Here is a 25726-nt window from a genome sequence, read left to right as displayed (position 1 = left end):
ACTTCCAGCGAGGCCCGGTACTAGACTAACCGAGTCTCACTGCCAACTGCGGGGGGCTTTATCGTGTAACGGTGTGGAGAGTATACCGAAAATGGCGCAATTGAGGAAAACATCCAGCGAAAAGGGATCCTGCGAATGGAAACAACTCATCACTGAAAGGGGTCAGCGGAGGATATCCGGAATCGTTCTGACCAAGAGGAGCTGCACAGTCAGCTGAATATAACGCTGGAGCCCCAACTAATGTGTCCAATTGCACAACTCGCCATTCCTTCGCACGAACAGGCTATAACAGCAGACGACCAGTTCCAGCGCCATTATGTCTAAGAGAATGTCTAAAGCGACTCCTGTGGGCAAAACTTGTATCACTGAGCAGCGGAAAAACACCTGCTGATCAGATGGTTTCAGATTTCTGTGCTGATGGGAGGTGAGAATTTGGCGCAAGCAGCATGAATCGATAACCCCTTCCTGTCGGCTGGTCAAAATATGTCAGCACCTCCATCTAATCTGCGGCAAGTACAAGAAGCTTCCTGTCCGCAGGGGCCAATATTCCTGTAGAACCATTTCATAACTGAGTGGAATTTACACCACGACGAAGACTATGCTGCGGTTCTGAAGGCCAAAGGAGTCCATTGCGCCCCTTTAGTGACATGGCTTAAAAGATCACGTGTGTGCCCCCCTGGTGATGTGATCTAGTAGGAGGGCCCTGACAAAAGCAATAGGAAGAGCGACATTTTGAAAGAAGCCTATGTCACATGTGAGACAGGGAGAGCACGCAAAATTTGTTACTGCAGCCGCTCTGGAGCATCCTGCCATGGGGTCAGACATGGAGCCCAGGACTAATTCGCTTGCTGCTATGGGCGCTGTGGAAGTGGAACGGGTAAATAGAAGCCAGCCGCCAGACAGAGACTATCCTATCCTGGTGGTTCCACTGCTCTGTGGGAAGCACTACAAGTCTCAGCCGAGGAGAGAGGGTGCCGAGATCAGGTAAGAAGAGGACCCCCCAGGGCGGGCTTCAGCTCTGGGAAGCGCAGGCACCCATAGGAGCGCAAGAAAAAAGCACCCAGTGCAATGATTGGAGGAATTCTCCAGGATGTAACTCCTCCCTGCAGAGGCTGATAGGCTGAAGAGCGTCTGTGAGCCGCCCCCCCCCCCCCCCCCCCTCCAAGTGTAGCCACCAATAAGAGGACTAGATTAGTAGTCCGCTCCCAAGGACCTAGTAATATCACCGCCTGGACACCCCTTTCTTTTCCGGGAAACAGCAGTCCACCAGCAGGCAGGACTGGGAGGAGATCTGGCACAGGGTGCAGTGAAGACCGTCCTGCCGGGAAGAGGCTCCTGTCTGGTCCCGCGTGCCCTCCGAAGGATGGGAGGAGCAGCACGGGGACGGGGTTGGGGGGAGGAGCATGGGGAGGGGAGGGGGGGGGAAATCCTGCTGGTAGTGGGTGAAATAAGCGCTGGAGCAACAGGAGGGGAAAGGCCTCGAGTAGTATGATGGAGTTTGTAGTAGATGTTCTAGCAGGAGGGGTGGGCGGACTCCCATCGAGTGGGTGAGAGGTTGGCATTGAGCAGGAGAGAGTACTTACATCACGCTGAAGTGCTTGCTGACCTTTTGTGTGAGTTTGTGTGTGTGTGTGGGGAGGGGGGGGGGGGGGGGGGGGAGTTCTTTTGGACGGACGCTATGGCTGGCGGGTCAGCAGACAACAGGGTGGTTGGCTCCACGTGATTCGCCCTCCTTGGTGGGGCACCAGGGGGTGTCTAGTGCCAGCCTTATATTCCAATAGTAGTAGACAAAGGACTGAAAACCGGTAAAAGGGTGGGCTGCTTACAGATACTGAGCTACAACTGGCTAGCTTGTGGCTGCAGGTGATGTCATAGCCACGCCCCCCTGGCACCGTTATGGCAGGTCATAACACACTGAGAATACAACTAAGCCGTTATTATGTCAGACACAACTCAGTGGTCCTGACAGAAGACACCGACCTACCACCACCACAGAGATCCGGCGGGCTGAAGGACCTGTGGTGAGGTCATTGCTGTGGGAGGAGCCATTATGGAGTTTGGTAGTACTTTTCTAACAGAAAGTACAGGACTGTGATTATGTCACCCTCATGTGATCACCTGTGTGGGTGGAGTCAGGGATCACATCACCATGGGCTCATCACTGTATTCCAGGAGCTGTGTGTGTTAAGTGTGTAGTCAGCATAAATATAGTAAAGCTGCGAGTGGCTGTTTGTCTAATGTGCTGTGTGTGTAATGTGCATAGTCAGCATGCATGGATGTCATGTAGCACAGTTGTGTTTGTGACACGCATGTCATGTAGCTGGGCTAAGTTTGCAACATGCACATGTACTGTGGCACATCTGTGTCTGTCACGCACATATAATGTAGCAGAGCTGTGTTTGTACCATGCACATGTCATGTACCAAAACTGTGTCTGTGACGGGCATGTCATGTAGCAAAGCTGAGTTTGTAACGTGCATGTATTGTGGCACAGCTGTATCTGTCATGCGCATATAATGTAGCAGACCTGTGTTTGTACCATGTGCTTGTCACATCTGTCAGGCGCATGCTATGTACTAAAGCTGTGTCTGTGACGAGCATGTCATGTAGCAGAGCTGTGTCTGTCAGGTGCATGGCATGTAGCACAGCTGTGTCTGTCTCTCACATGCCCACAAACCACAGCTCTGTGTGACATGCATGTAGCGCCACCAGAAGCACGGGTACTATAATTTCCTAAAAGATATAACTATATAAATTTGGCATTGTCCTAATCATAGTCACCCACAGAATAAAGTCATCATGTCATTTATGCCACACCACTCCCCTGCTCCCCCGCCGCTGAATTGTGTTTTTTCCATTTGACTCCACGTAGAATTTTTTAAAACGCTTTTCAGCATTTAATATGTTACATTAAATAGTACCTGTGAAAAATACAAAAACAAGTAGCCCTCAGACAGCGACGGCGATAGATAAGTAACAATTCTTTGAAAGTGAGGAGGAAAAGATAAAAATGGTGGGAAAAAATTGCTGCGAAATTAAGGGGATAAGTAATGTGCTCTCCCATGGATGCACCAATGCAGTGCGGAGAGAAGAAATACTGCAGCACAGCCATCGTTATCTGCACCGCTACACTGTAACGAACCCTGCAGAAATATCGCATCATGATTTTGTGTATTATCTATGCCAACTGGTTTCATCCTGGGAGCCCACGGTACGCCGCTCTGGTTTGGCGGTTTGCACTGCAGCTATTGCCACAAAACCACATTGTCCAGACTCGTTATCACTGGAGAGAGCAGCATGAAAAGAGTCTTCTCCACTAATTACCTAACAAACTGATAAGAGATGGCGCTGGGGAACCGACTCTTGACCAAACTGCGCAAATATTGAGCCGCAGCAAGAGGTAGTCACAGCCCCGCGCCCCATCTATTACTGGTAACAACCATCCTGTATATCCTGGCTGAGAGGTAGTCACAGTTCCGCCCCTATCTATTACTACTGACAACCAGTCTGTATATCCTATCTGAAAGGTAGGCACAGCCCTGCCCCTATTACTACTGACAACCAACCTTTATATAATGTCTGATGTGTAGTCAGAGCCCCGCCCCAATCTGTTACTACTGACAACCAGTCTGTATATCATGTCTGAGAGGTAGTCACTGCCCCGCCCCATATATTACTGCCTACAACTAGCCTGTATATTATATCTAAGACGTAGTGACAGCCCCGCCCCCATCTATTACTTCCAATAACCAGCCTGTATATGGTATTATGTCTGAGAGGTGGTTAGAGCCCCGCCCCCATCTATTACTGCTGACAACCTCCCTGTATATCCTGTCTGAGAAGTAGTCACAGCCCTGACCCCATCTATTACTGCTGACAACCAGCCTGTATATCATATCTGAAGAGGTAGTCGCAGCCCCGCCCCCATCTATTACTGCTGACAAACAGCATGTATATCATGTCTGAGAGGTAGTCGCAGCCCCGCCACCATCTATTAATGCTGACATCCAGCCTATATATCATGTCTGAGAAGTAGTTACAGTCCCACCCCCATCTATTACTGCTGACAACCAGCCTGTATACCATGTCTAAGAGGTAGTCACAGCCCCGCCCCCATCTATTACTGCTGACAAACAGCCTGTATATCCTGTCTGAGAGGTATTCATAGCTCTTCCCCCATCTATTACTGCTGACAACCAGCCTGTATATCATGTCTGAGAGGTAGTCGCAGCCCCGCCACCATCTATTAATGCTGACATCCAGCCTATATATCATGTCTGAGAAGTAGTTACAGTCCCACCCCCATCTATTACTGCTGACAACCAGCCTGTATACCATGTCTAAGAGGTAGTCACAGCCCCGCCCCCATCTATTACTGCTGACAACCAGCCTGTATATCCTGTCTGAGAGGTATTCATAGCTCTTCCCCCATCTATTACTGCTGACAACCAGCCTGTACATTCTGTCTGAGAGGTAGTCGCAGTCCCACCCCCATCTATTACTGTTGACAACCAGCCTGTATATCATGTCTGAGAGGTAGTCACAGCCCCGCCCTCATCTATTACTACAGACAACCAGCCCTCATATCATGTGATCTACTAAATAGGAACCATGAATGTCGCAGTCGGCATTTCCCAGCTCTGTGAACTCGTCTCAGCTGCACATTAAAGAGTTAATAAAAAGTTGGATTCTTCGTAGTAAAACTATTTCCCATGAAGTTGTGCAATTTATCGTACTGGAGAATTTCCCCTTTTCTACGAGCTCAGCTGAGAGACCTTCCGGACACAACCGTTGGATTTTTTCTGCATGACTGTACAGAGCAGCGTGGGCTTCTATGTGTAGGGGGTGTGCGGGTAAATTGCAGGTCATGCCGAGACCCGTACCAACGGTGTGCCCACCGCCCGCCATCCAATGTTCACACTCGTATCTGTACAGTCACAGGAAAGAGAAGGGAAAATAATGCAGTATGTATCCGAAATGTAACAAATGCACACAATATATCGGTAGAAGAACTTACGTAGGTGCGCCGGCAGCCTGACGGGATCCTCTTCCATCCTGTAAGAGCGTGGCCCCGAGACATGGAGAGAAGAGGGAGACTGGGCGACACAGTTCTGCCCTGGGCTTTCTAAAGGGAAGAGAATTAGAATAGTTATTCTCTTGCATATAGGAGGCAGTATTATAGTAGTTATATTCTTGTACATAGGAGGCAGTATCATAGTAGTTATATTCTTGTACATATGAGGTGGTATTATAGTAGTTATATTCTTGTACATAGGGGGCAGTATTATAGTAGTTATGTTCTTGTAATATAGGGGCCAGTATTATGGTAGTTATATTCTTGTACATAGGAGCAGTATTATAGTAGTTATATTCCTGTACATAGGGGAGCAGTATTATAGTAGTTATATTCTTGTAATATAGGGGCCACTATTATAGTAGTTATATTCTTGTAATATAGGAGCAGTATTATAGTAGTTATATTCTTGTAATACAGGGGACAGTATCATAGTAGTTATATTCTTGTACATAGGGGGCAGTATTATAGTAGTTATATTCTTGTACATAGGAGGCAGTATTATAGTAGTTATATTCTTGTACATAGGAGGCAGAATTATAGTAGTTATATTCTTGTACATAGGAGGCAGTATTATAGTAGTTATGTTCTTGTAATATAGGGGCCAGTATTATAGTAGTTATATTCTTGTACACAGGGGGTAGTATTATAGTAGTTATATTCTTGTACATAGGGGTAGTATCATAGTAGTTATATTCTTGTAATATAGGGGCCAGTATTATAGTAGTTATATTCTTGTAATATAGGAGCAGTATTATAGTAGTTATATTCTTGTAAAACAGGGGGCAGTATTATAGTAGTTATATTCTTGTAATATAGGGCAGTATTATAGTAGTTATATTCTTGTACATAGGGGGCAGTATTATAGTAGTTATATTCTTGTATATAGGAGGCAGGATTATAGTAGTTATATTCTTGTACATAGGGGTAGTATTATAGTAGTTATATTCTTGTACATAGGGGGCAGTATTATAGTAGTTATATTCTTGAACATAGCAGGTAGTATTATAGTAGTTATATCTTCTCTATTTGTCATTTTTGTATCCCCGGTTCTCTTGGCAGCTCAAGCATAGTACATTAGTTAGCAGGACGTCCCAGATTACTGGAGAAAGCAGGTAGTTTGGTCTTTTGGTAGAAGAACTTACGTAGGTGCGCCGGCAGCCTGACGGGATCCTCTTCCATCCTGTAAGCGCGTGGCCCCGAGACATAGAGGGATGAGGGGGATGGGGTGGCACTCTTTGGCCCAGGGCTTTCTGGAGGGGAGTATGAAATCTGTTCCTGCTGTAATATTGAACAGACATCATGTTAGGCACCGTGGGTGATGGTAGACATTTTGTTTATGCTACTTTATTAACAGGAAAAAAATAAAAATCAGCAGCTTTTTCTGCAGCAACCAATTCGCTTGCAGAATGTAAACTGAAACCTAAAACTCAATGAAACCTGTGATCTCATTGGCTGCTGTGGACTCTGAGCAACCAATCGCATCACTGCCAGCCTCTTACAGGAATAATGAAAGCTAAAACCTAATTCCGTGCTGAGAATTCATGGCGACCAATCACATTGCTGCTCTGGGATCGTTGGTTGCCGTTGGTAACACCGCCATGTTTGGCAGCGTAGTTTTTCCTCACATGATGTTCAGCATTTATTCTCAGTTGTAGCCACCCTGCTGCCACCGTAACTTCACATCGCAGCAAGCGGAGAATTGTACGCAGACGGGACGACACCATGGAAATACTGGGCCGCCGCCGCGAGGACAACACTTTGAATATGAATTGTAATGTGAACATCTCAGTATTCAAATATAAATCTCTGAATCCTCTGGAGACAAATGTGTTCACCGACCACAAATCTGAGCCATGTATCTAAGCCTACCCTCTGTGATACAGTCTGCCCAGCTGTGTATCTAATCCTATCCTGTGTGATACTGTCTGTTGAGCTGTGCATCTAATCCTGCATGATAAACTGTGTATCTAAGCCTACCCTGTGTGATACTGTCTGCGGAGCCAATGTATCGAATCCTATTCTGTGCAATACTGTCTGCTGAGCTGTGTATCTACTTCTATCTCGTGTGATATTGCCTGCTGATCTACGTATCCAATCCCACCCTGTGTAGAATATTATCATATTTGATAACATCTGTTGAGTCTCTGTATCTTAGCTCATCAGGTGTGATACTGTCTGCTGAAATGGGTATCTAATTCTATCCTGTGCGATACTGAATGCTGAGCTGCTGTATATAATCTACTCACGCATAATACTGTTTTCTGCATCTAATTCCACCATTTGTGATACTGTCCACTTATTTACTGTTTCTGACCCCACGCTGTGTGATACTGCCTGCTGAGTCGCTGTATCTAACCCTATGCTGTGTGATACTGCCTGCTGAGTTGCTGTATCTAAGCCCTAATCCTATTACCCCATAGCTATTTCTGGACAGGCGGGTTTGGATGGTTCAGAGTACATTCTATGCTTCCCAGCGACTCCTCCGCCACGCCTTGGCACCGCCGGCACCTGCTCTCCCCACCTGGCACCTGTGGACCCCTCCGCTGCCCCCTCCCCAAGTCCTACAAGTTACATATCACTTTCACAACTCTCATCGCTTTGTTACGACTTTCTCTCCCAACTGTCGGAGACCCTCTATGTTAAGCTCAGGTGGTGGTGGTGCCCCCTGGATCCACGCCCGTCCCCTCTGCCCTCTCTAGATCAATATCTCCGGTCTGCCATCATTTCACGTATAATCCGGTTGCTTCCATACTGCAGCAGCTGCCGAGGTTTCTCTATATAGTCGTGTGTGTGTGTCCCCCTGTTTTCCACCAAGTTTAACCCTAAGAGAGATGCACTCTCTACTCAGTGACACTAGGGGAGGAAGTCTCCCTGGAAGTTGCCTCACACTTCTGGATACCCCCTCCTCACACAACAAGCTCAACAAGTCATTTTTAACCCCTCATGTCCCAGGCAGCACCAAGTCCCATCCTGGAGTTACCTGTTCTTACCCATTTTCTCCAATCTCCTCCGAATCTCCTCATGTCCCTTATTCTTGCTTTTTATTCCCTCTTCTGGTTCCTTCCTGTCACCCGGCCGCCTCTCTCCTCCTTGTGGCCCTCCCACCTCTCGGCTCACCCTGCGGTGGCTCTTCTACTCGTCTCTGGATCATTTCCCTTCCCAGTTTCTCTTTCTGTCTTCTTCCTCATGACTTCTTCCCCCAATGGCTGCACTCATCCTCTGTCACCATCTCTACCTGATCACACAGCCATGCGACCTCTGTAGGGTCGCGCAGACTGTTCTGGCAACGGAGGGGTTAAGGGCTTTCCATACATTTGGGAGAGTCTGTGAATTTCTCCAGGGCTTTGGATTCAGCCCAACGGAGAGCGGAAGCCAAGAAACCGACCAAACTGGTCAGACCATGATTCAATGTGGAAGAGTACAGTAACGGCGGGCGACGAGTGCCACCGCCGCACGCTCTCACCTGAGACTCTCACACGCAGGTGGAAGGAAGTCACAAGGAACAAGACGTAGGATGTGGAGTGCCGGTCTACAGGACCGTCCCAGGTCCTAAAGGAGTTATAGGACTTCTTTCACGAGACTATGCATGCTACAGAGCTATTAGTGACAAGTGCAACAAGGGGTTAACTACTTCTGGGCGGGGGGGCGCTGTGTTGACATGTTATTACCTTTCATAGATCAAAGTTTTTACAAAACTGGGTAAAGTTAGCGCTGGGGGCGCTATTGTATTGGCGCTTATGGAAAATATCTGACAGATGTAGTAGTGGTGAAAACTGGTACTGCAGGTGACATAACATTTAATAGGGGGTCTTCCCCACTGGAAGACTCCCTTCTTGTTGAGGCGGTCATAGGATCACTTGACCAGCCATGGGCGTTTATGTTAGACAGATACCAACCATGTTGCCATCCAGAGCAGCTACCAGCAGCTGATCACTTTAACCCTTTAGCGACCGGCCTACTTCGTGCCTTAAGGGCCAGGCTTTGCATTGCAAGAGCCATAACTGGATAATAGTCGTATTATAAGGGCTTGCTGTATATTGTAATGGTCTAACTCCGAGGTCCATATAACATACCAATTTGGGGTTCCTGTGACTTCTGGATTGGCTGTTTATTACATCTTTCGGGTGGCGAACAAGAGAAAAATTGCAATTCTGGAGTTACTTTTTTAAAGTATTTCTGGCAATCCCAATTATGTGTTGTTTTAGAAAGAAAATAATAAATTGGTATTTTATCCGTTTAAAACGGTTTTTGTTGAGAATAAAATGCATTTTTACTAAATTAGACTTTATTGGACTTTTACAGTCACTATTTTTTAGTCAGGGGACTTGTAAATGCGATTGTTCGATTGCTAAGATCGTACACTGCATTACTTATGTAGTGCATTATACTAAGCCAATCACCCTCTGCTGGAGGTGGGGCCCAATAGGTTGGGTTACATGGCAGACATGGAGGCCTTTGTTAGGCTTTCGGCATACTGATTGTAACAAAGGGGTTAGTGGTCAATTTTTGGGGTTCTTGCCCCTTTATTATTTTTTTAGTCCATTATGGAGTTCATTTTTAAATCCGTACATGGCAATAGCAGTGAAAAATATCTGCACAGATGATTGTGATCAGTTGTATAGTTTAACCCTTTCAGAATGCAGGTACTTGGAACTAAGAGTACTTACAGCCGCGATCTGCAGCACCTCCAAAACCTGCAGATGCGCAAAACAAAAAACTAAGCTATTGTAACTCAGGGGTCAATCCTCACATAAAACCTCAGAGACGGCATTACACGCAGGTGACAGATATCTGGAAACATCTCTGTAAACCTGCTCCGGGCGCAACCGGGAAATTCCCCAACCAACAGGATTTATTTTTTTCTGTAAACACACCAATGGAAAGCGCACCTGCAGAGCCGCCAACAGAAGGTGAACGGAGCAGTATTATAGTAGTTATATATAGTATTCTTGTACATAGGAGGCAGTATAACTACTATAATACTGCCCCCTATGTACAAGAATAGAACTACTATAATACTGCCCCCTATGTACAAGAATAGAACTACTATAATACTGCCCACTATGTACAAGAATATAACTACTATAATACTGCCCCTATGTACAAGAATAGAACTACTATAATACTGCCCCCATGTACAAGAATAGAACTACTATAATACTGCCCACTACGTACAAGAATATAACTACTATAATACTGCCCCTATGTACAAGAATAGAACTACTATAATACTGCCCCCATGTACAAGAATAGAACTACTATAATACTGCCCACTGTGTACAAGAATAGAACTACTATAATACTGCCCACTGTGTACAAGAATAGAACTACTATAATACTGCCCACAGTGTACAAGAATAGAACTACTCTAATACTGCCCCCTATGTAAATGAATATAACTACTATAATACTGTCCCCTATGTAAATGAATATAACTACTATAATACTGTCCCCTATGTAGAAGAATATAACTACTATAATACGGCCCCCTATGTACAAGAATATAACTACTATAATACTGCCCCCTATGTACAAGAATATAACTAATATAATACTGCCCCCTATGTACAAGAATATAACTACTATAATAGTGCCCCCATGTACAAGAATAGAACTACTATAATACTGCCCACTACGTACAAGAATAGAACTACTATAATACTGCCCACTGCGTACAAGAATAGAACTACTATAATACTGCCCACTGCGTACAAGAATAGAACTACTATAATACTGCCCACAGTGTACAAGAATATAACTACTCTAATACTGCCCCCTATGTAAATGAATATAACTACTATAATACTGTCCCCTATGTAAATGAATATAACTACTATAATACTGTCCCCTATGTAGAAGAATATAACTACTATAATACGGCCCCCTATGTACAAGAATATAACTACTATAATACTGCCCACTGTGTACAAGAATATAACTACTATAATACTGCCCCCTATGTACAAGAATAGAACTACTATAATACTGCCCCCTATGTACAAGAATATAACTACTATAATACTGCCCCCTATGTACAAGAATATAACTACTATAATACTGCCCCCTATGTACAAGAATAGAACTACTATAATACTGCCCCCTATGTACAAGAATAGAACTACTATAATACTGCCCCCTAAGTACAAGAATATAACTACTATAATACTGCCCCCTATGTACAAGAATATAACTACTATAATACTGCCCCCTATGTACAAGAATATAACTACTATAATACTGCCCCCTATGTACAAGAATATAACTACTATAATACTGCTCCTATGTACAAGAATATAACTACTATAATACTGCCCCCTATGTACAAGAATAGAACTACTATAATACTGCCCCCTAAGTACAAGAATATAACTACTATAATACTGCCCCCTATGTACAAGAATATAACTACTATAATACTGCCTGCTATGTACAAGAATATAACTACTATAATACTGCCCCCTATGTACAAGAATATAACTACTATAATACTGTCTCCTATGTACAAGAATATAACTACTATAATACTGTCTCCTATGTACAAGAATATAACTACTATAATACTGCCCCCTATGTGCAAGAATATAACTACTATAATACTGCCCCCTATGTACAAGAATATAACTACTATAATACTGCTCCCTATGTACAAGAATAGAACTGCTATAATACTGCCCTCTATGTACAAGAATAGAACTACTATAATACTGCCCCCTATGTGCAAGAATATAACTACTATAATACTGCTACTATGTAGAACAATATTATAGTTTGCCACGTGGCCCCTCTGAAGTCATACAGCACTTTTTCATGTTAGACTCCGTACGTTCCGCTGGACACTGTACTATGGAGGTAAGGGGAAGTGTTGCTCCTAGGGGAGAATACCCCCACCATCTATGGCTTTGTGCTAGTACAGCAGGGACGGTGCTACTTTAAAAGTTGGCGGAACACATTAGATAGAAGGAGGCTAGATATCTCTTTAGAGGAAGGGACGCTGTCTTAGGCATTTTAGTCCGTATTGACTGTTACAGACGTTCTTACCGACCGTGCGGGTTTAGTGATAGCGAGCACGGACGAACACTCTTTATCAGAACATTATTGCTGGCAAACTGGTGGACACAATTTTAAACATGGCCGACTTCCGACAATTACAGCCTCCAATCAGTCAACTAAAACAGTTGATGTTAAAGCGACTTTTCGGTCAGAAAAACAAATCAAGATGGCCGCAGCGCTTCACTTCTAATCATCGCCACATTAGCGTTCACCCAGCTTTCCCGGAATCCAAAATTCTACTCTAGAAAACCTGATGTAGTCTACAACGTCACAGAGCATCGCAGACTCTGCGCCATAACCTGTTAGTAACCGCGCCAAGGAAAAGAAAAAGCCCTGGCATGGAGCCCAACTGCCGGGCATTCTGGGAAATGGCATTAAAGTCACGGCAGGGAAGTTGGCTCAGGACGTGCTACTCTCAGAGGGAACGTTGGGCAGAATGAGATACTACAGGCTGCAGAGCATCACTTCCATTTAACCCCTTCAAGACCAGAGATTTATCACTTTTTTTATTTTTCTTCTGCGCCTTCCAAGAGCCGTAACTTTTCAATTTTTCTATAGGTACGGCCGTATGAGGATTTGGGGGATTTTTGGCAGGTTACTATTTAATGTAGGGATAAACTTTTTAACATTAAGTGGGAAAGAAAAAATGAAATTGCGCCATTCTGTCTTTTTTTTTTGCGGCTGTCAGCGTGCGGGATGAATATTGTAATCTTTTAGTAGTTCGAACTGGTGTGGAGAAGTCACTACAGTAAAGTTAGGTAGTAAACGCAGAGGGCGCAGCGGTGACGGCACAATTACACAGGCATATCCATGCAAAATTCACCGACAAAATAGTGCAGCATGTTGTACCGCTTCATCCGGAAAAAAGCCAAACAGCATAGCGCACGTCGGATGGAACCATTATAGCCCATGGGGTCTGCTCAGCGCCGCTTGGTTTAGTCACAGGTCAGATTTGGCGCTCTGGTTTTCTGTTCCTATTCAGGAACAGAAGGCATAATGCAGATATGAATAGAGGTTAATTATTCGGATTGCAGCTCTGAAGTGCCGAGTGATGAATTTAGAATCTATGAACGGTATTAGAGGTTTTATTCAGTTTTCACCTGGAAACCATCAACAAGTTGGTGCAAACGAATCTCCTGGAGCTCCGCAAAGAATGGAATTCAGGTCTCTCATAGTGCCAAGACATGGTTAGAAAATAACAAGAGTCAAAGGAACAGCGGCCCTAACAGAATCACACTGGAGAATAAGGGCGCCTACCCACTGGCGATTTTTTTTCCTGCGATGTTTTGCGTTTTTTCTCAAGAGCAATTAGTATAGAATGTGTTCTTGTCTATCTGGGTTTTTTTTCCGTTTCGTGGGGTTTTTTCACATAGGAACTGTCAGTTGCATATGTGTCCTTATTTTTCTCTTAATGCACCCATGATTGTCAATGGAGGGCTGCAAAAAACGCGCAGAAAACGTGCGAAAACGCCGCGTTTTTCACGCGCGAAAATCGGCAATGCAAGTGGGTAGGCGCCCTAAAGGTGATATTAAGGGGTGGTCCAGGGTTAGAAAAACATGGCTGCTTTCCTCCTAACACAGCGCCACCCTTGTCCATAGGGTTGTGTCTGGTATTGCAGCTCAGCTCCATTGAAGTAAATGGGAGTTGAACTGCAATACCAGTTACAACCCACAGACAAAGATGGCGCTGTGTTTGGAAGAAAGCAGTCAGTGTATCTTTTTAACCCCGGACATCCCCTTTAAAGCCAACCTGTGTCAATGAAGGCTTGAAGCGCGTCAGTTCTAATACTAACTCCTACCACAAAATAGAGGCGGCCATGTGCATCTGGATACCCAACACCCTGTAGGGGCGGATAATCAAAGAGTGTCAAAGGTGCAATTTAAAGGGGTTATCCAGGGTTAGAAAAACATGGCTGCTGTCTTCCAAACACAGCGCCACCCTTGCCCATAGGGTTCTTTATGGTACTGCAGCTCAGCTCCATTGAAGTGAATGGGAGCTGAACTGCAATACCAGGCACAACCAAAGAACCAGGGTGGCGCTGTGTTTGGAAGAAAGCAGCCTTTTTTTATTTTTTTTTAAAGGGGAACTCCACCCATTGGATCCAGCAGTAACACCCAATGGGCGGGCAGACAATGGCAGCAAGTACATCACATGCTCTAATTATTCGTTACAGATCTTTTCTGCTCCCCATGTGACAGTGCCCGATGTTCTACAATGACTGGGGGGGGGGGGGGGGGGCGCAACCAATAAACAACAAAAAAAAGAGGAAACAAAAACAAACAAATATAAACAAACAAACAAACAAACACAACAAAATCAACATAAAGTGATAAGATCGGATTCAGCCGTGCGAGCGCAATATCGGTCTGAGAAAGGCTTCTTTTTACCCAGAGCGATTTATCATTCGCAGTTTTGTTCGGAATTGCATTTGCATATTGTTCAGTCGCACATTCACACACAACAACGAGCGAGCGCTTATTCTTACCCCTGAAGAAGAGCTCCTTCACACTGGCGATCGCAGCAAAATCGCATCTTTGTTCCCGCGATTCATGAGCGATGCTTTTTCCGGAGTATAATCCCGCATCGCTCCCGACCGCGCAAAAGTCTATAGGAGTTTCTAATGTTAAAAACTGATCAGACGAGAAAAAAAAAGGAAATTCATGTTTTGCGATGCAATAAAAAGGAGGTTCCATAGAGAAACATGGGAGATAAAAAAAAAAAAAAAAAAAACACAGAAAGATAGAGCATGGCGCAATTCTTTTTGTGCCACACTGCATGAGTGAAAACGTTGGTAATGGAAATGAAACCATTGAAAATCATTGTTTTCATAATACCGCGTTTTCACTCACTCTTTCCTCGCTCCAAAAACGTGCGATTTTCTTGCATAGGAGAAGGCGCCCTAAAGTGAATGGCAGACAAGAAGCAAAACAAATTATTGTTTAACATTTAATCGTTGGCCGCGTTTACACTGAACGATCTTTGGCGAAATTCGCACAATGCAACGATGAACGATATTTGCTGCATGTAAAAAGTGGCCCAATCTTGGGCAGATATTGCGATTTTAGATGTCAGCGCAATACGTTTTCACAGTGATTTTTCTTACAAAAAGCACCACATCTACGCGCTTATGACTTTCACGCACTTTTTTATGTGCGTGAAAATTTTAAAAAATGCAACTACTTCTAATAGTTTCAATGGCAGGAAAAAAAAAATATATATATATATAATCACACCACACTCCCATGCAAATCACATGACATTCAAGGGCCATGCAATTTTTTTAATGAACCCATTGTAATGGCCGATTTTTGCGAGGAATCACCCAAAAATAGGACATGTGGCAATTTTGTAAATACAGATTAAAAAAAAATATATATATAGGCCTTTTTCAGGTGCGAGCGCCTGATCACTATCGGATGGAACTTACGTGTGAAAAATTACCTATGTGAATCCAGCCTAAGGAAACATTCACACGGGCGAGCGTGATATCGGTCCGTAAAACTCAGACTGATATCGCGCTTGTGAAATTGTGATGCGTGTTGCAAGAAAATAATTAAAATTGCGTTACATCGCTGAACATGCGATTATTAATAGGAAAAATGTAAAATCGCAGTCGTATTAAACCCGTATGTACACGCGAGTGCGATGCGATTTTTTTCTCACCCATTGGAAACACTCATGGGAAAATAGCACATGCTGTGATTTGTCTATCTTGCAGCAGCACTCGTGTCCGATTTTTTGCGCGATTCTCTCTTAAGAATTGTCCATTAATTCCTATGGGACCAAAAAAAAAAACCTGCATCGCACTCACATAGCAGATGCGATTTGGCGAGTGCTTTGCGATTTTGACCATTTTACCCACTTGCAATTTTTTGCATGCGCGTGAAAAAATCGGATGTACATAAACGCAATCCTTTTTTATGCAAACACGCACACCATTCCCCCCGTCCCCCCCCCCCAAAAAAAATTGCTGTTAAATAGAATGGGAAGTAGGTCCGATCTCGTCATTCGCACTCGACCGTGTGAATGCGCCAACACTTCACACACGTCTTGCTCGCCCGATCCATCACAGCACATTGGCAGATTTCACACCATTTTTATTTCATCTGCAGCATTTGCGCAATTTTGGAGGGCAACACATTGATACGTAGAATAACTATAACAATACGGAAATGCCTTATAATCCTCCACCCCCCCCCGGAAAAAAACAAAACACTGCAGCACAATTTTTGATCAAGGAGCCAACAGGTGCCCCCGAATATCTATGTGTGACGCTTTTTTTTTACATTACATAACGCCTTCTTTACGTTACGTGAAATAAATAATGTCGCAGAATGCGATTTATTAGCTATCTTTGCATTCAGCGCTTTCCTACGTGGGAAACAAAAAGTCATATTTTGCGCACACGGATATCGCCATGGATACGGCACACACCATAGTATCATACTAACGATTAGTTTGTGTTTCCCAGAAGTTCCAGCCTCACAGACGGAGCGATGTACAGCGAATGCCCCCCACCCCAACCATGTGCAGGAGGAGGACCCCCAAACTGGCACGCAGGGGCAGCGGGCACTTACCTTAATACAAAACTGTACAGAAGACATGGCCAGGAATGAGGAGAGCCCCCGGCCACCAGCTGCTGGCCGTCCTCAGGGGGGACACAGCCCGGGTGCCATCACCCCCCTCTGACAAGTTAGCACATTGCCCCCCAGGAGTTGGGGTGGGGGTCCCGCCGGGCTCCTGCTTCTTGTGTTTCTGGATTTCTGTTTTCCTTCCTGGAAGAGAGAAGTGAAGCAGAAGTGAGCGCCCCCTCCTGCCTCCTCATTGATCTCAGAGTGCAAGTCCTGAAACTGACGCGGATTCCCAGCAAGCAGCTCTGCCTCTTAAAGGGACAGGAGCACCAGGAAACACAGACAGGGAAGTGCCAGACACAGGGGAAGGGGGAGGGGAGGAAGGAGTGCTGGGGGAGGGGAAGCTGGGATAGACTGAGACAAGGAGTGGAGGAAGGTGGGAGCACACAGGAAGTGCAAAGAGGAAGTAGGATGAACCCAGTGTTAGGAGAGGATGACAGCAGGGTGAATGGGGGGCTGCAGGGGGATCACAGCAGAGTGAATTGGATTGGGTGCGGGGGTTCAGGGAAGTCATATGAGGGGGTGACAGCAGGGTGAGTGGGGGGCTGCAGGGAGGTCAAAGGAGGGGGTGACAGCAGGGTGAATGAGTGGCTGCAGGGGGGGTGACAGCAGGGTGAATGGGGGGCTGCAGGGAGTCACAGGAGGGAGTGACAGTAGGGTGAAGGGTGGCTGCACAGTGGTCACATGAGGGGTGACAGCAGGGTGAATGGGGGTATACGAGGGGGGGGGGTGTTCAGGACGGGGTGACAGCAGGGTGAATGGGGAGCTGCAGAGAAGTCAAAGGAGGGGGTGATAGCAGGGTGAATAGGGGGGCTGCAGGGAAGTCACAGGACGGGGTGACAGCGGGGTGAATGGGGGGGCTGCAGGGAAGTCACAGGAGGGGGTGACAGCGGGGTGAATAGGGGGGCTGCAGGGAAGTCACAGGAGGGGGTGACAGCGGGGTGAATGGGGGTTGCAGGAAAGTCACATAAGGGGGTGACAGCAGGGTGAATGAGGGGCTGCAGGGAAGTCACAGGAGGGGGTGACCGCAGGGTGAATGGGGGGGCTGCAGCGTGGTCACAGGAGGGAGTGACTGCAGGGTGAATGGGGGGGCTGCAGGGTGGTCACAGGAGGGGGTGACTGCAGGGTGAATGTGGGGGCTGCAGAGAGGTCACAGGAGGGGGTGACAGCAGGGTTAATTGGGGGCTGCAGGGTCGTTGCTGCCGCAGATGATACAATGTTGTGCAAGAAGTAGATGCTTAACCCTTTAGGCGTCGGCGCAGTAACTTTCCGTGGTCCTCTAGAAGGAACAATATGTCGGCAGGGGGTGCTGCGGGGGGCAGGAGGGAAGAGGGAAGACAAAAAGAGGTCCCGACAGGCTGCACACAACGGCCACAGCTGAGAAACAGGAGGAAGAGAACGCGGGCCCTTTAAGAGGATCTACCCGGAAATGTCAGAGAGACATGGGAAATGAGGAAGAAGGACGGGAGGGGAAGAGATTGGAGGAGGGGGAAGGGCAGAGACTGGAGGAGGGGAGCGGCAGAGAGGGGGGGAGGGGAGTTATAGGAACATTAATCACTGTACAGAATGAGGAAAGCAGGGCGACGTCCAGGAGAGGGAGAATTGGAGAGGGGGGAGGTACATCCTGGGGGGGAACAAGGAAGGTGACATATGGGAAGGAGGAAGGTAAAGAAGTTTGAAATGTGGAGAAAGGAAGAGACGGGAAGGAAGGTGACATCTGGGGAGGAAGGCGAGAAAAAAGCTGAGATTGTGGAAGACATAAGAAGGGGGAAATAAGGAAGGAGACTTCATGGGGAGGAAGAGATGGGGGAGGTGACATCTAGGAGAATATGACAGGAAAGAGACAGGGGGGGAGTGATATCCTGGAATTGGAAATGTTTCTGAGATTGGGGGTGAACAAGATGATGTGACATCTGCAGTGGAGGAAGACAGTGTGACATCATAGAGTGGGCGATAACAGTATGACATCATGGAGCCCGGACTGACTGCCAATCATCAAGATCACTGCAAAATAATGAACAATGTTTCCTTTCTTAATATTGTGATTATCCCAAGAAGATGTTTTGTGATTAGTGGATATAATCCTCATATACATATAACCTTCTACCTTCTCCATCAATGTTATGTGACACTTAGTGATGTCATCAGCAGGGGGCAGGGCAGTGTCTACCTCACAGACATGATATACAGGCTGGTGGTTGTTAGCAGTAATAGATGGGGGTGGGACTGTGACTACCTCTCAGACAGGATACACAGGCTGGTTGTCAGTAGTAATAGATGGGGGCGGGGCTGTGACTACCTCTCAGCCAGGATATACAGGCTGATTGTCAGTAGTAATAGATGGGGTGGGGCTCTGACTACATCTCAGACACTATATACAGGATGGTTGTCAGCAGTAATAGATGGGGGCGGAGCCCTGATGGTATTGTTGTATCTTGTCTCCAGGATGAAGAATGAGTGTAGACAAGATAAACGCCCACAAGTGATGCCCACAATTTGGCTGCAGCTGCTGATGGGGCTGTGTTCTGCAGGAAAGCTCATGATCAGCACACCCGTGGAGGGCAATGGGACTGGAGCAGCGCCTTCAGTGCGAGGCGCTCCACAGCTGAGCGCCACAGGAGGAGGCAGCCATGCAAGGGAGCCGCAGAACAGCAGGCAGTACGTGAGATTAGCGGCGAAAGAGGACGAGGAGGCACGGCAAGGCATCGGCGGTCCTACAGGCTTTCCAGCCTACTCAGTAGCAGAGTGGTACAAAGCGCCGACCCTCCCTAACCTGAGCGGGATTTACAGAGGAGCGACTTTCTGTTGCTGGCACTGCTGTCACAGTGCCTCTGCCGCTGGAGGGCTGTCCTCCTCTGTGCTGCCAATGGCTGGATGGATGTCCGGCTCGCAGCTCCTTGCCATTCCTGGGTCTCAGCCATTGTGGTCCGCTGCTGCCGCAATTAACTCTGGAAATGAAGTGTGGGAACTGAACAGCTGGGGGAACAGGACAGCCAATGGGAAGCTAGGGGCTTGATAGGGGGCGTTACCCCCACCAAAGACACGTCTGCCCCTAGCTTCCGGTGTCGACAAGGTACAACAATACCAGCACTGACTACCTCTCAGACATAATACCGTATACAGGCTGGTTGTTGGCAGTAATAGATGGGGGCGGGCTGTGACTACCTCTCAGACATAATATACAGGCTGGTGTATGGTAGTTAGATGGGGCGGGGCTGTGACTACCTCTCAGACATGATACACAAGCTGGTTGTCAGCAGTAATAGATGAATAATTGTTATTATAGTATATGGTGTGCAGAACTCATGAATGTCTAATCACATTGGAGACAGCAATACAGGTAACACGAGTAATAGGAATTAGTTATCAGCGGTGGAGTTCACCTTTAAATCTGATGCTTCTCTTTATTTCTTGAAACACAGTATTTTTTCAAGACTACCGTTGTCCAACTACAAAAGGGTTACAGGTATGAACGGGGTGAACATTGGCTACAGGGGTTCAGTAAAACTGGGGTGAGCCTAACCATTGAACAGAGTAAAAGAAGAGACTCTCCACTGTTGTCACCTCTGGTGTGGGCTGCACCCTAGTACGGGTTTGTCCTGGCAGAAGTCATATCCTCGGTTGACACACCCACCCATCGTGGAGAATCCCTTCAAGAATCTGATTGTTACAGAAATTATTGATTCACATCAAATCTTCAATAAGTCTACAGAAAATTCAGATTTCTTGCAAATATTCAATTTTTCGCCCTCCTGTTCGGCTTCCTGTCAGGTGACCCGCAGGGGGCAGGAGGGTTATAATCACACAAGACGGACCTGAGTCCAGATATACGAGAGCAGGACGGAATATCGTCCAGAAGACCTTCCATCCAGTGGAAGCGCCATTGCTGTGCAGTGTTACCAGGGGCCGCCTGGAGCCCGCTGGCCTATCGGCCCCATCTACCACCCCATGTGGATAAAGGGGCCCAGCAGTACATCCAAATGAAATGATGTCACCACACCCGCGTGATGACCTCACTAATCCTCGCCTCCAGTCTGCCTAGGGATAATCCCCACCATTACAGACCAGCAGCGAAAGGCACAATCCGACCTGAGCATTAGTTAGGGGTGAAGGACGTTACTCTCCTCCAAACCCAAATCTCCAGTATAGAGGCTAAATACACATAAAGGGGACTTTATGAGCAGCTTAGCTGGAAATCTAGTGTAAGAAATGTGCTTATTTTTGCTTAAGCTATAATTGCACACACATTTGCAACTTGTTGCTCTTTTCTGACACCCTCTAACATTTCTAAAATGGGTTGTCCAGTTGTAAACTATTAATGGCCTATCATTAGGATAGGTCATCAATAGTAGATTGATAGGGGTCTGTTGCCAGGAAGCAACTGCCAATCAGCTGTTCGCTGTGCTTGTGTACTAAGCTGATTTCTGCAGGAAGCAGACAGCTCCAGTCTCAATGCAGTGGTCAGGCTTGGTATTGCAGGCCTAGCTCGCATTAAAGTGAATTAGAACTTGGCCTGTGATACAAAGCCTGGTCACTGCAGTGAGAACGAAGCTGTCTGCTTCCTGCAGAAACAGCTCACTGTATTAACACACTGGCCAGCAAACAGCTGATCGTTCCTGGGTGGCAGATCCCTGCTGATCTGTTATCAATGGCCTATCTTGCTGATGGCCTATCATATAGGATATAAAATAGGCAATCAGTAGTTTACAATTGGATAACCTCTTTAAAAACTCTCCTAAATTATAATGCAAATTTGACTTTCTGACATGGAGATGCAACAAATGTATAAATAGGCATCACCTATTACATTTGTTGCCTCTTACTCCAGCTGGCATTGCAGTAAGACCCACTTCAGAAGCACGGGTTTCAGTAAATGTGCCCCAAAATTCAGAGCTGCATTCAACAATATGCTGCTCTCCTGGTTCTATACTAATATGTCTCCTTGCTGCGCCCTGGTGGCTCAGTACTAGAATAACATGCTCTGATGTCATGCATTTTGGAAGATTGAGGCTGGGTTCACATGGGGCGGATTTGTTGCGGTTTTTGCTGCTTTTTTTCCGTTGCAGTTTTGCCATAGAAAAACTGCTTCTGCGGCAAAACCGCTTCAAAGGTTATTTTTGTCTTGCGTATTTTCCGTGCGGAAAATCCCGCAAGTGTTTTTTTCCGCAGCGCTTTTTTACTTTTGCAGCGGACTTTGCTGCATCCATAGAGGTCTATGGACAAAAAAGCGCTGCGGAAAAGTCAAAAGAATTGACATGCTGCGTCTTGAAAAACCGCACCGCAGCTGCATTTCCGCACTGCAGCAGTGCGAAAAAAAATCCGTCCTGTGAGAACAGCTTTTTGCCCAAACACATTTGCACTGCATTGCACTGCAAACGCAGCGGTTTGGCTGCAGTGCGGATATGCAACGACAAACCGCAGCAGAACCGCAGCAAATCCGCCCCGTGTGAACCCAGGCGTAATGTTTTTACCAGGCACACAAAACACTCTACCAAGATGCAATGCACCGAGAGCAGCAGCGCCTGGACTGGTCTGAACCAGACGATGTATCACACTTTCTTAATGTCTATTCTAGGTGGGCTGTGATCGTCATATTCTCCTATATGGAAACTATTGAATCATTCTTTTTTTTTAACAATCGCAGTAATTTTCAGATTCGCTCCTCCTCATATTACGGTTCATTCTATGTTTGGCGCCTCAGCAGATAATGCAGGATTTCTTCTGTTCTTCCTCGTATTCCAGGAGATACTCTGGGTAGATCTGATGCTTCTCAAACACCACAAAGATGGAGGGATGGAAGACATCATCCACACAGGAGTCGTAGAACCGCGTGCTGCTGCCGGGTCGCTGCGGCGGGCGCTTCATTTGGGTGTTTCCCACCACATAATCTCCCACCAGAACGCGAGCTACGAACATCATCCGTGTCCCACTAGGTGTCGGTGTGCAGTAGTTATGGGAGTACGAGGCGTCTCGGGCAAAGTAACTTCCTGTGGAGAGAATAGCGACAGGTTACAAGCCAATCGTTAGCAAAATCTACAGTGAAATGCTAAATCTGATCGAACGCGAGGATGTCAGGCCATGCTGAGAGTTGTAGTTGTAGAACTGCCAGGGATTCACAGCTTGCTGAAATATGTATCATAACTGCAGCCTGTTACTAACCTGCAGTGTTGTGTGTGCGGATGCAATGTATCACATGCTTAACCCCTTAGGCCTCATGTCCACGTGGAAAATCAGGCCCGCTACGGATTCTCCATGCAGAATCCATAGCGGGTCCCTCCTGCCCCGCGGACATGAGCGCTGAAAAGAAGAATAAACTCACCTGCTGCTTGCCGTGCGTGTCTTCCCTTCTTCGCGGCCGGGTCTTCTTTCTTCGGCCTGGCGGATGTGCTCAGCACGCCAGCTGCGTGCCGCGCCCATGCGCCGTGCACATCCGCCAGGCCGAAGAAAGAAGATCCTGCCGCGAAGGAAGGAAGATCTGCATCACCTGGAGCAGGTGAGTTTAATTCAGGCGCGGGTCTCCTGCGGATCCGGACGGCTTCCATAGGCTTCAATAGAAGCCTGCGGGAGCCGTCCCCGCGGGAGACCCGCACCTAAATGGAGCATGTCCATTTTTTTTCATGTTCCAGAAATTTTTTAATTCACTTTTATTGACCATCCGCAGGTATTTATCCACCCTTGGGTGGTCAATGCATTCCAATGGGGCGCGGATCCGCATGCGGGTGATCCGCTGCAGATTTTAATTGTTCTTTTCCCCGTGGACATGAGGCCTTAGTGACGGCCTATTTGGGTTTTAAGGATGCAAAGATCTTTAGGGGATTTTCATCTCCACTTTTCGAAAGCCATAACTTTTTTACTTTTCCATCAACATAGCCGTACGAGGCTCGTTCTTTGCGTAATGAGGTCTAGTTTTTTTATTAGTATCAGTTTTGGGTACATAAAATGTATTGTAGAACTTTTATTAATTTTTTTGGAGGACAGGGAGAAAAACACATAAATTCTGCCATTGTTTTCGTTTTTATTTACAGCGTTAATCATGCAGAATAAATGATGTGATAAATGTTTTTCTGCAGGTCGGTACGATTATGACAATATCAAAATTCTATAGTATTTTTAGCTTTTTCCACTTTTGCACAACAAAAAAACCTTTTTTTTTTTTAAATATGTATTTTTTTTCATCGTTGCATTCAAAGTCCCACAACGTTTTTATTTTTCCATGGACTGAGCTCTGTGAGGGCTTTTTTTGCGAGACGTACGTTTGTGGTAGCTTTCTTGATCACTTTTATTGCTGGCAGCCTGTGTTGCAATTTTTTGGAGGTGTAATGAATTTTGGCTTTTTCTTTTTTTTTTATTTTAACCCGTTTAGGACCAGGCACTGTAAATATACGGCTCCTGGGCTTTAGGCTGCATTCACATGAACGTATATCGGCTCGGTTTTCACGCCGAGCCGATATACGTCGTCCTCATCTGCAGGGGGGGGGGGAGGATGGAAGAGCCAGGAGCAGGAACTGAGCTCCCGCCCCCTCTCTGCCTCCTCTCCGCCCCTCTGCACTATTTGCAATGAAAGGAGGCGGGGTGGGGCTAAGTCCCGAGAATTAGCCCCACCCTTGTCCCGCCTCTCCCCATTGCAAATAGTGCAGAGGGGCGGAGAGGAGGCAGAGAGGGGGCGGGAGCTCAGTTCCTGCTCCTGGCTCTTCCATCCTCCCTCCCCCTGCAGATGAGAACGACGTATATCGGCTCGGCGTGAAAACCAAGCCGATATACATTCATGTGAATGCAGCCTTAGGGTGCCCACCCACTAGCGTTTTTTTACTGCGAAATTCGCAGCGTTTTTTTTTTTCTGCAGGGGTCTTTGGGCTATGGGACATGCAAAGCTAAAATCGCGATCGCGCAAAATCGCGATATCGCGGTAAATCGCGATTTTGCGCGATCGCGATTTTTACATTACAAGTCCCATAGACCCCCTGCAGAAAAAAAAAACCTGCGAATTTTGCAGTGAAAAAAAACGCCAGTGGGTGGGCACCCTTAAGCCCAGCCACATTTAAAATTAATCAAAGCCTCCTGCTTCTGTAATTAATCAGAGGAAGGACGGGTTGTCAGCTGTTAGTCACAGCTGATAACCCAGAGGAGAAGGCAGGAGAAATCTTAACCCTTTCTGCGTTCTCCTTCCCGAAGTACACAGCGCTCAATGAGCACTGTGTACTAAAAAGTGAAAGTGTAACTTCCACTACGGGAGCCCCGCTATAGAAGAGCTGCAGGGACGTACTGGACCCTGATCAGCTCTTCCAGTAACTAATGTCACTACAGGGGATGCTTCTCCCTTTAACTGGGGCTCCTATGAATGCACCAGCTACAGCGGAAAAATGTCAAATTAAAAAAAACAAAACAATGTCCCCCATAGGTTTTGTATGACGTCATGGGGGATATAGATAGTAAAAAACTTAATTATATACACAAGTAAAACAAAATTACAGAATAAAATAACAATATATACATAAGGGCTTATTCACATGCCCGTATATCGGCCAGGTTTTTACGCCCAGCCGATACACGGTGTCCCTTTCTGCAGGGGGAGGAGGCAGGCCAGGAGCAGTGCACTGACCTCTCGCCCCTCGCCACTGCTTACAATGGGAGGGCCGGGGCGGAGCTAAGTTCCATCCCGCTCCCTCCCATTACAAATAGTGGCAAAGGGGGGAGAGGGGTCGGGAGCTCAGTGCACTGCTCCCAGCTCAGCCCGCCTCCTCCCCTTGCAGAAAGGGGCACCGTATATTGGCCGGGCGTGAAAACTTGGCCGATATACGGACATGTGAATAAGCCCTAAGAAAGAAAATAACTCAAAGCCAACACCAACCAAAACTGTCGCTATAAGCGACCTATAATTCAAAACCATACATATTATATATCAAAACGTCCAAAACAAAATGAGGAACCCATTCCCATACCTTATTTTAGTGCAAATATACCAATTAA

The 25726-nt window shown here is 46.3% G+C and overlaps 2 protein-coding genes across 6 annotated transcripts in view; both read right to left on the bottom strand.

The window, feature by feature from the left end:
* Positions 1 to 17016, bottom strand: part of ETV6 (ETS variant transcription factor 6) — a 29520-nt gene extending 12504 nt beyond the window's left edge. Inside the window, exons 1-3 of one of the 2 annotated variants that reach the window (XM_066590818.1) lie at positions 16706 to 17016; positions 6220 to 6355; positions 5018 to 5125 (exon numbers count right to left, since the gene is read on the bottom strand). In XM_066590818.1, coding sequence (XP_066446915.1) covers positions 5018 to 5125; positions 6220 to 6355; positions 16706 to 16732 — 271 coding nt within the window. In that variant the 5' untranslated portion in view covers positions 16733 to 17016. Of the gene's footprint in view, positions 1 to 5017; positions 5126 to 6219; positions 6356 to 8067; positions 8298 to 16705 lie in introns of those variants that run through there. The other variant, XM_066590817.1, reaches the window with a different exon arrangement.
* Positions 17017 to 20149: 3133 nt separating this feature from the next.
* Positions 20150 to 25726, bottom strand: part of LOC136611312 (protein mono-ADP-ribosyltransferase PARP12-like) — a 42857-nt gene continuing 37280 nt past the window's right edge. For all 4 annotated transcript variants that reach the window (XM_066590811.1, XM_066590812.1, XM_066590815.1 and 1 more), the window contains one exon: positions 20150 to 22746. In XM_066590811.1, coding sequence (XP_066446908.1) covers positions 22457 to 22746 — 290 coding nt within the window. In that variant the 3' untranslated portion in view covers positions 20150 to 22456. The remainder of the gene's footprint in view (positions 22747 to 25726) is intronic.

This window comes from Eleutherodactylus coqui, chromosome 2 (assembly GCF_035609145.1).
Source record: "Eleutherodactylus coqui strain aEleCoq1 chromosome 2, aEleCoq1.hap1, whole genome shotgun sequence".
Lineage (NCBI taxonomy): Eukaryota > Metazoa > Chordata > Amphibia > Anura > Eleutherodactylidae > Eleutherodactylus > Eleutherodactylus coqui.
The sequence above is the reverse complement of the archived record's forward strand: the minus strand, read 5'-3'. Positions and strand labels throughout refer to the sequence as shown.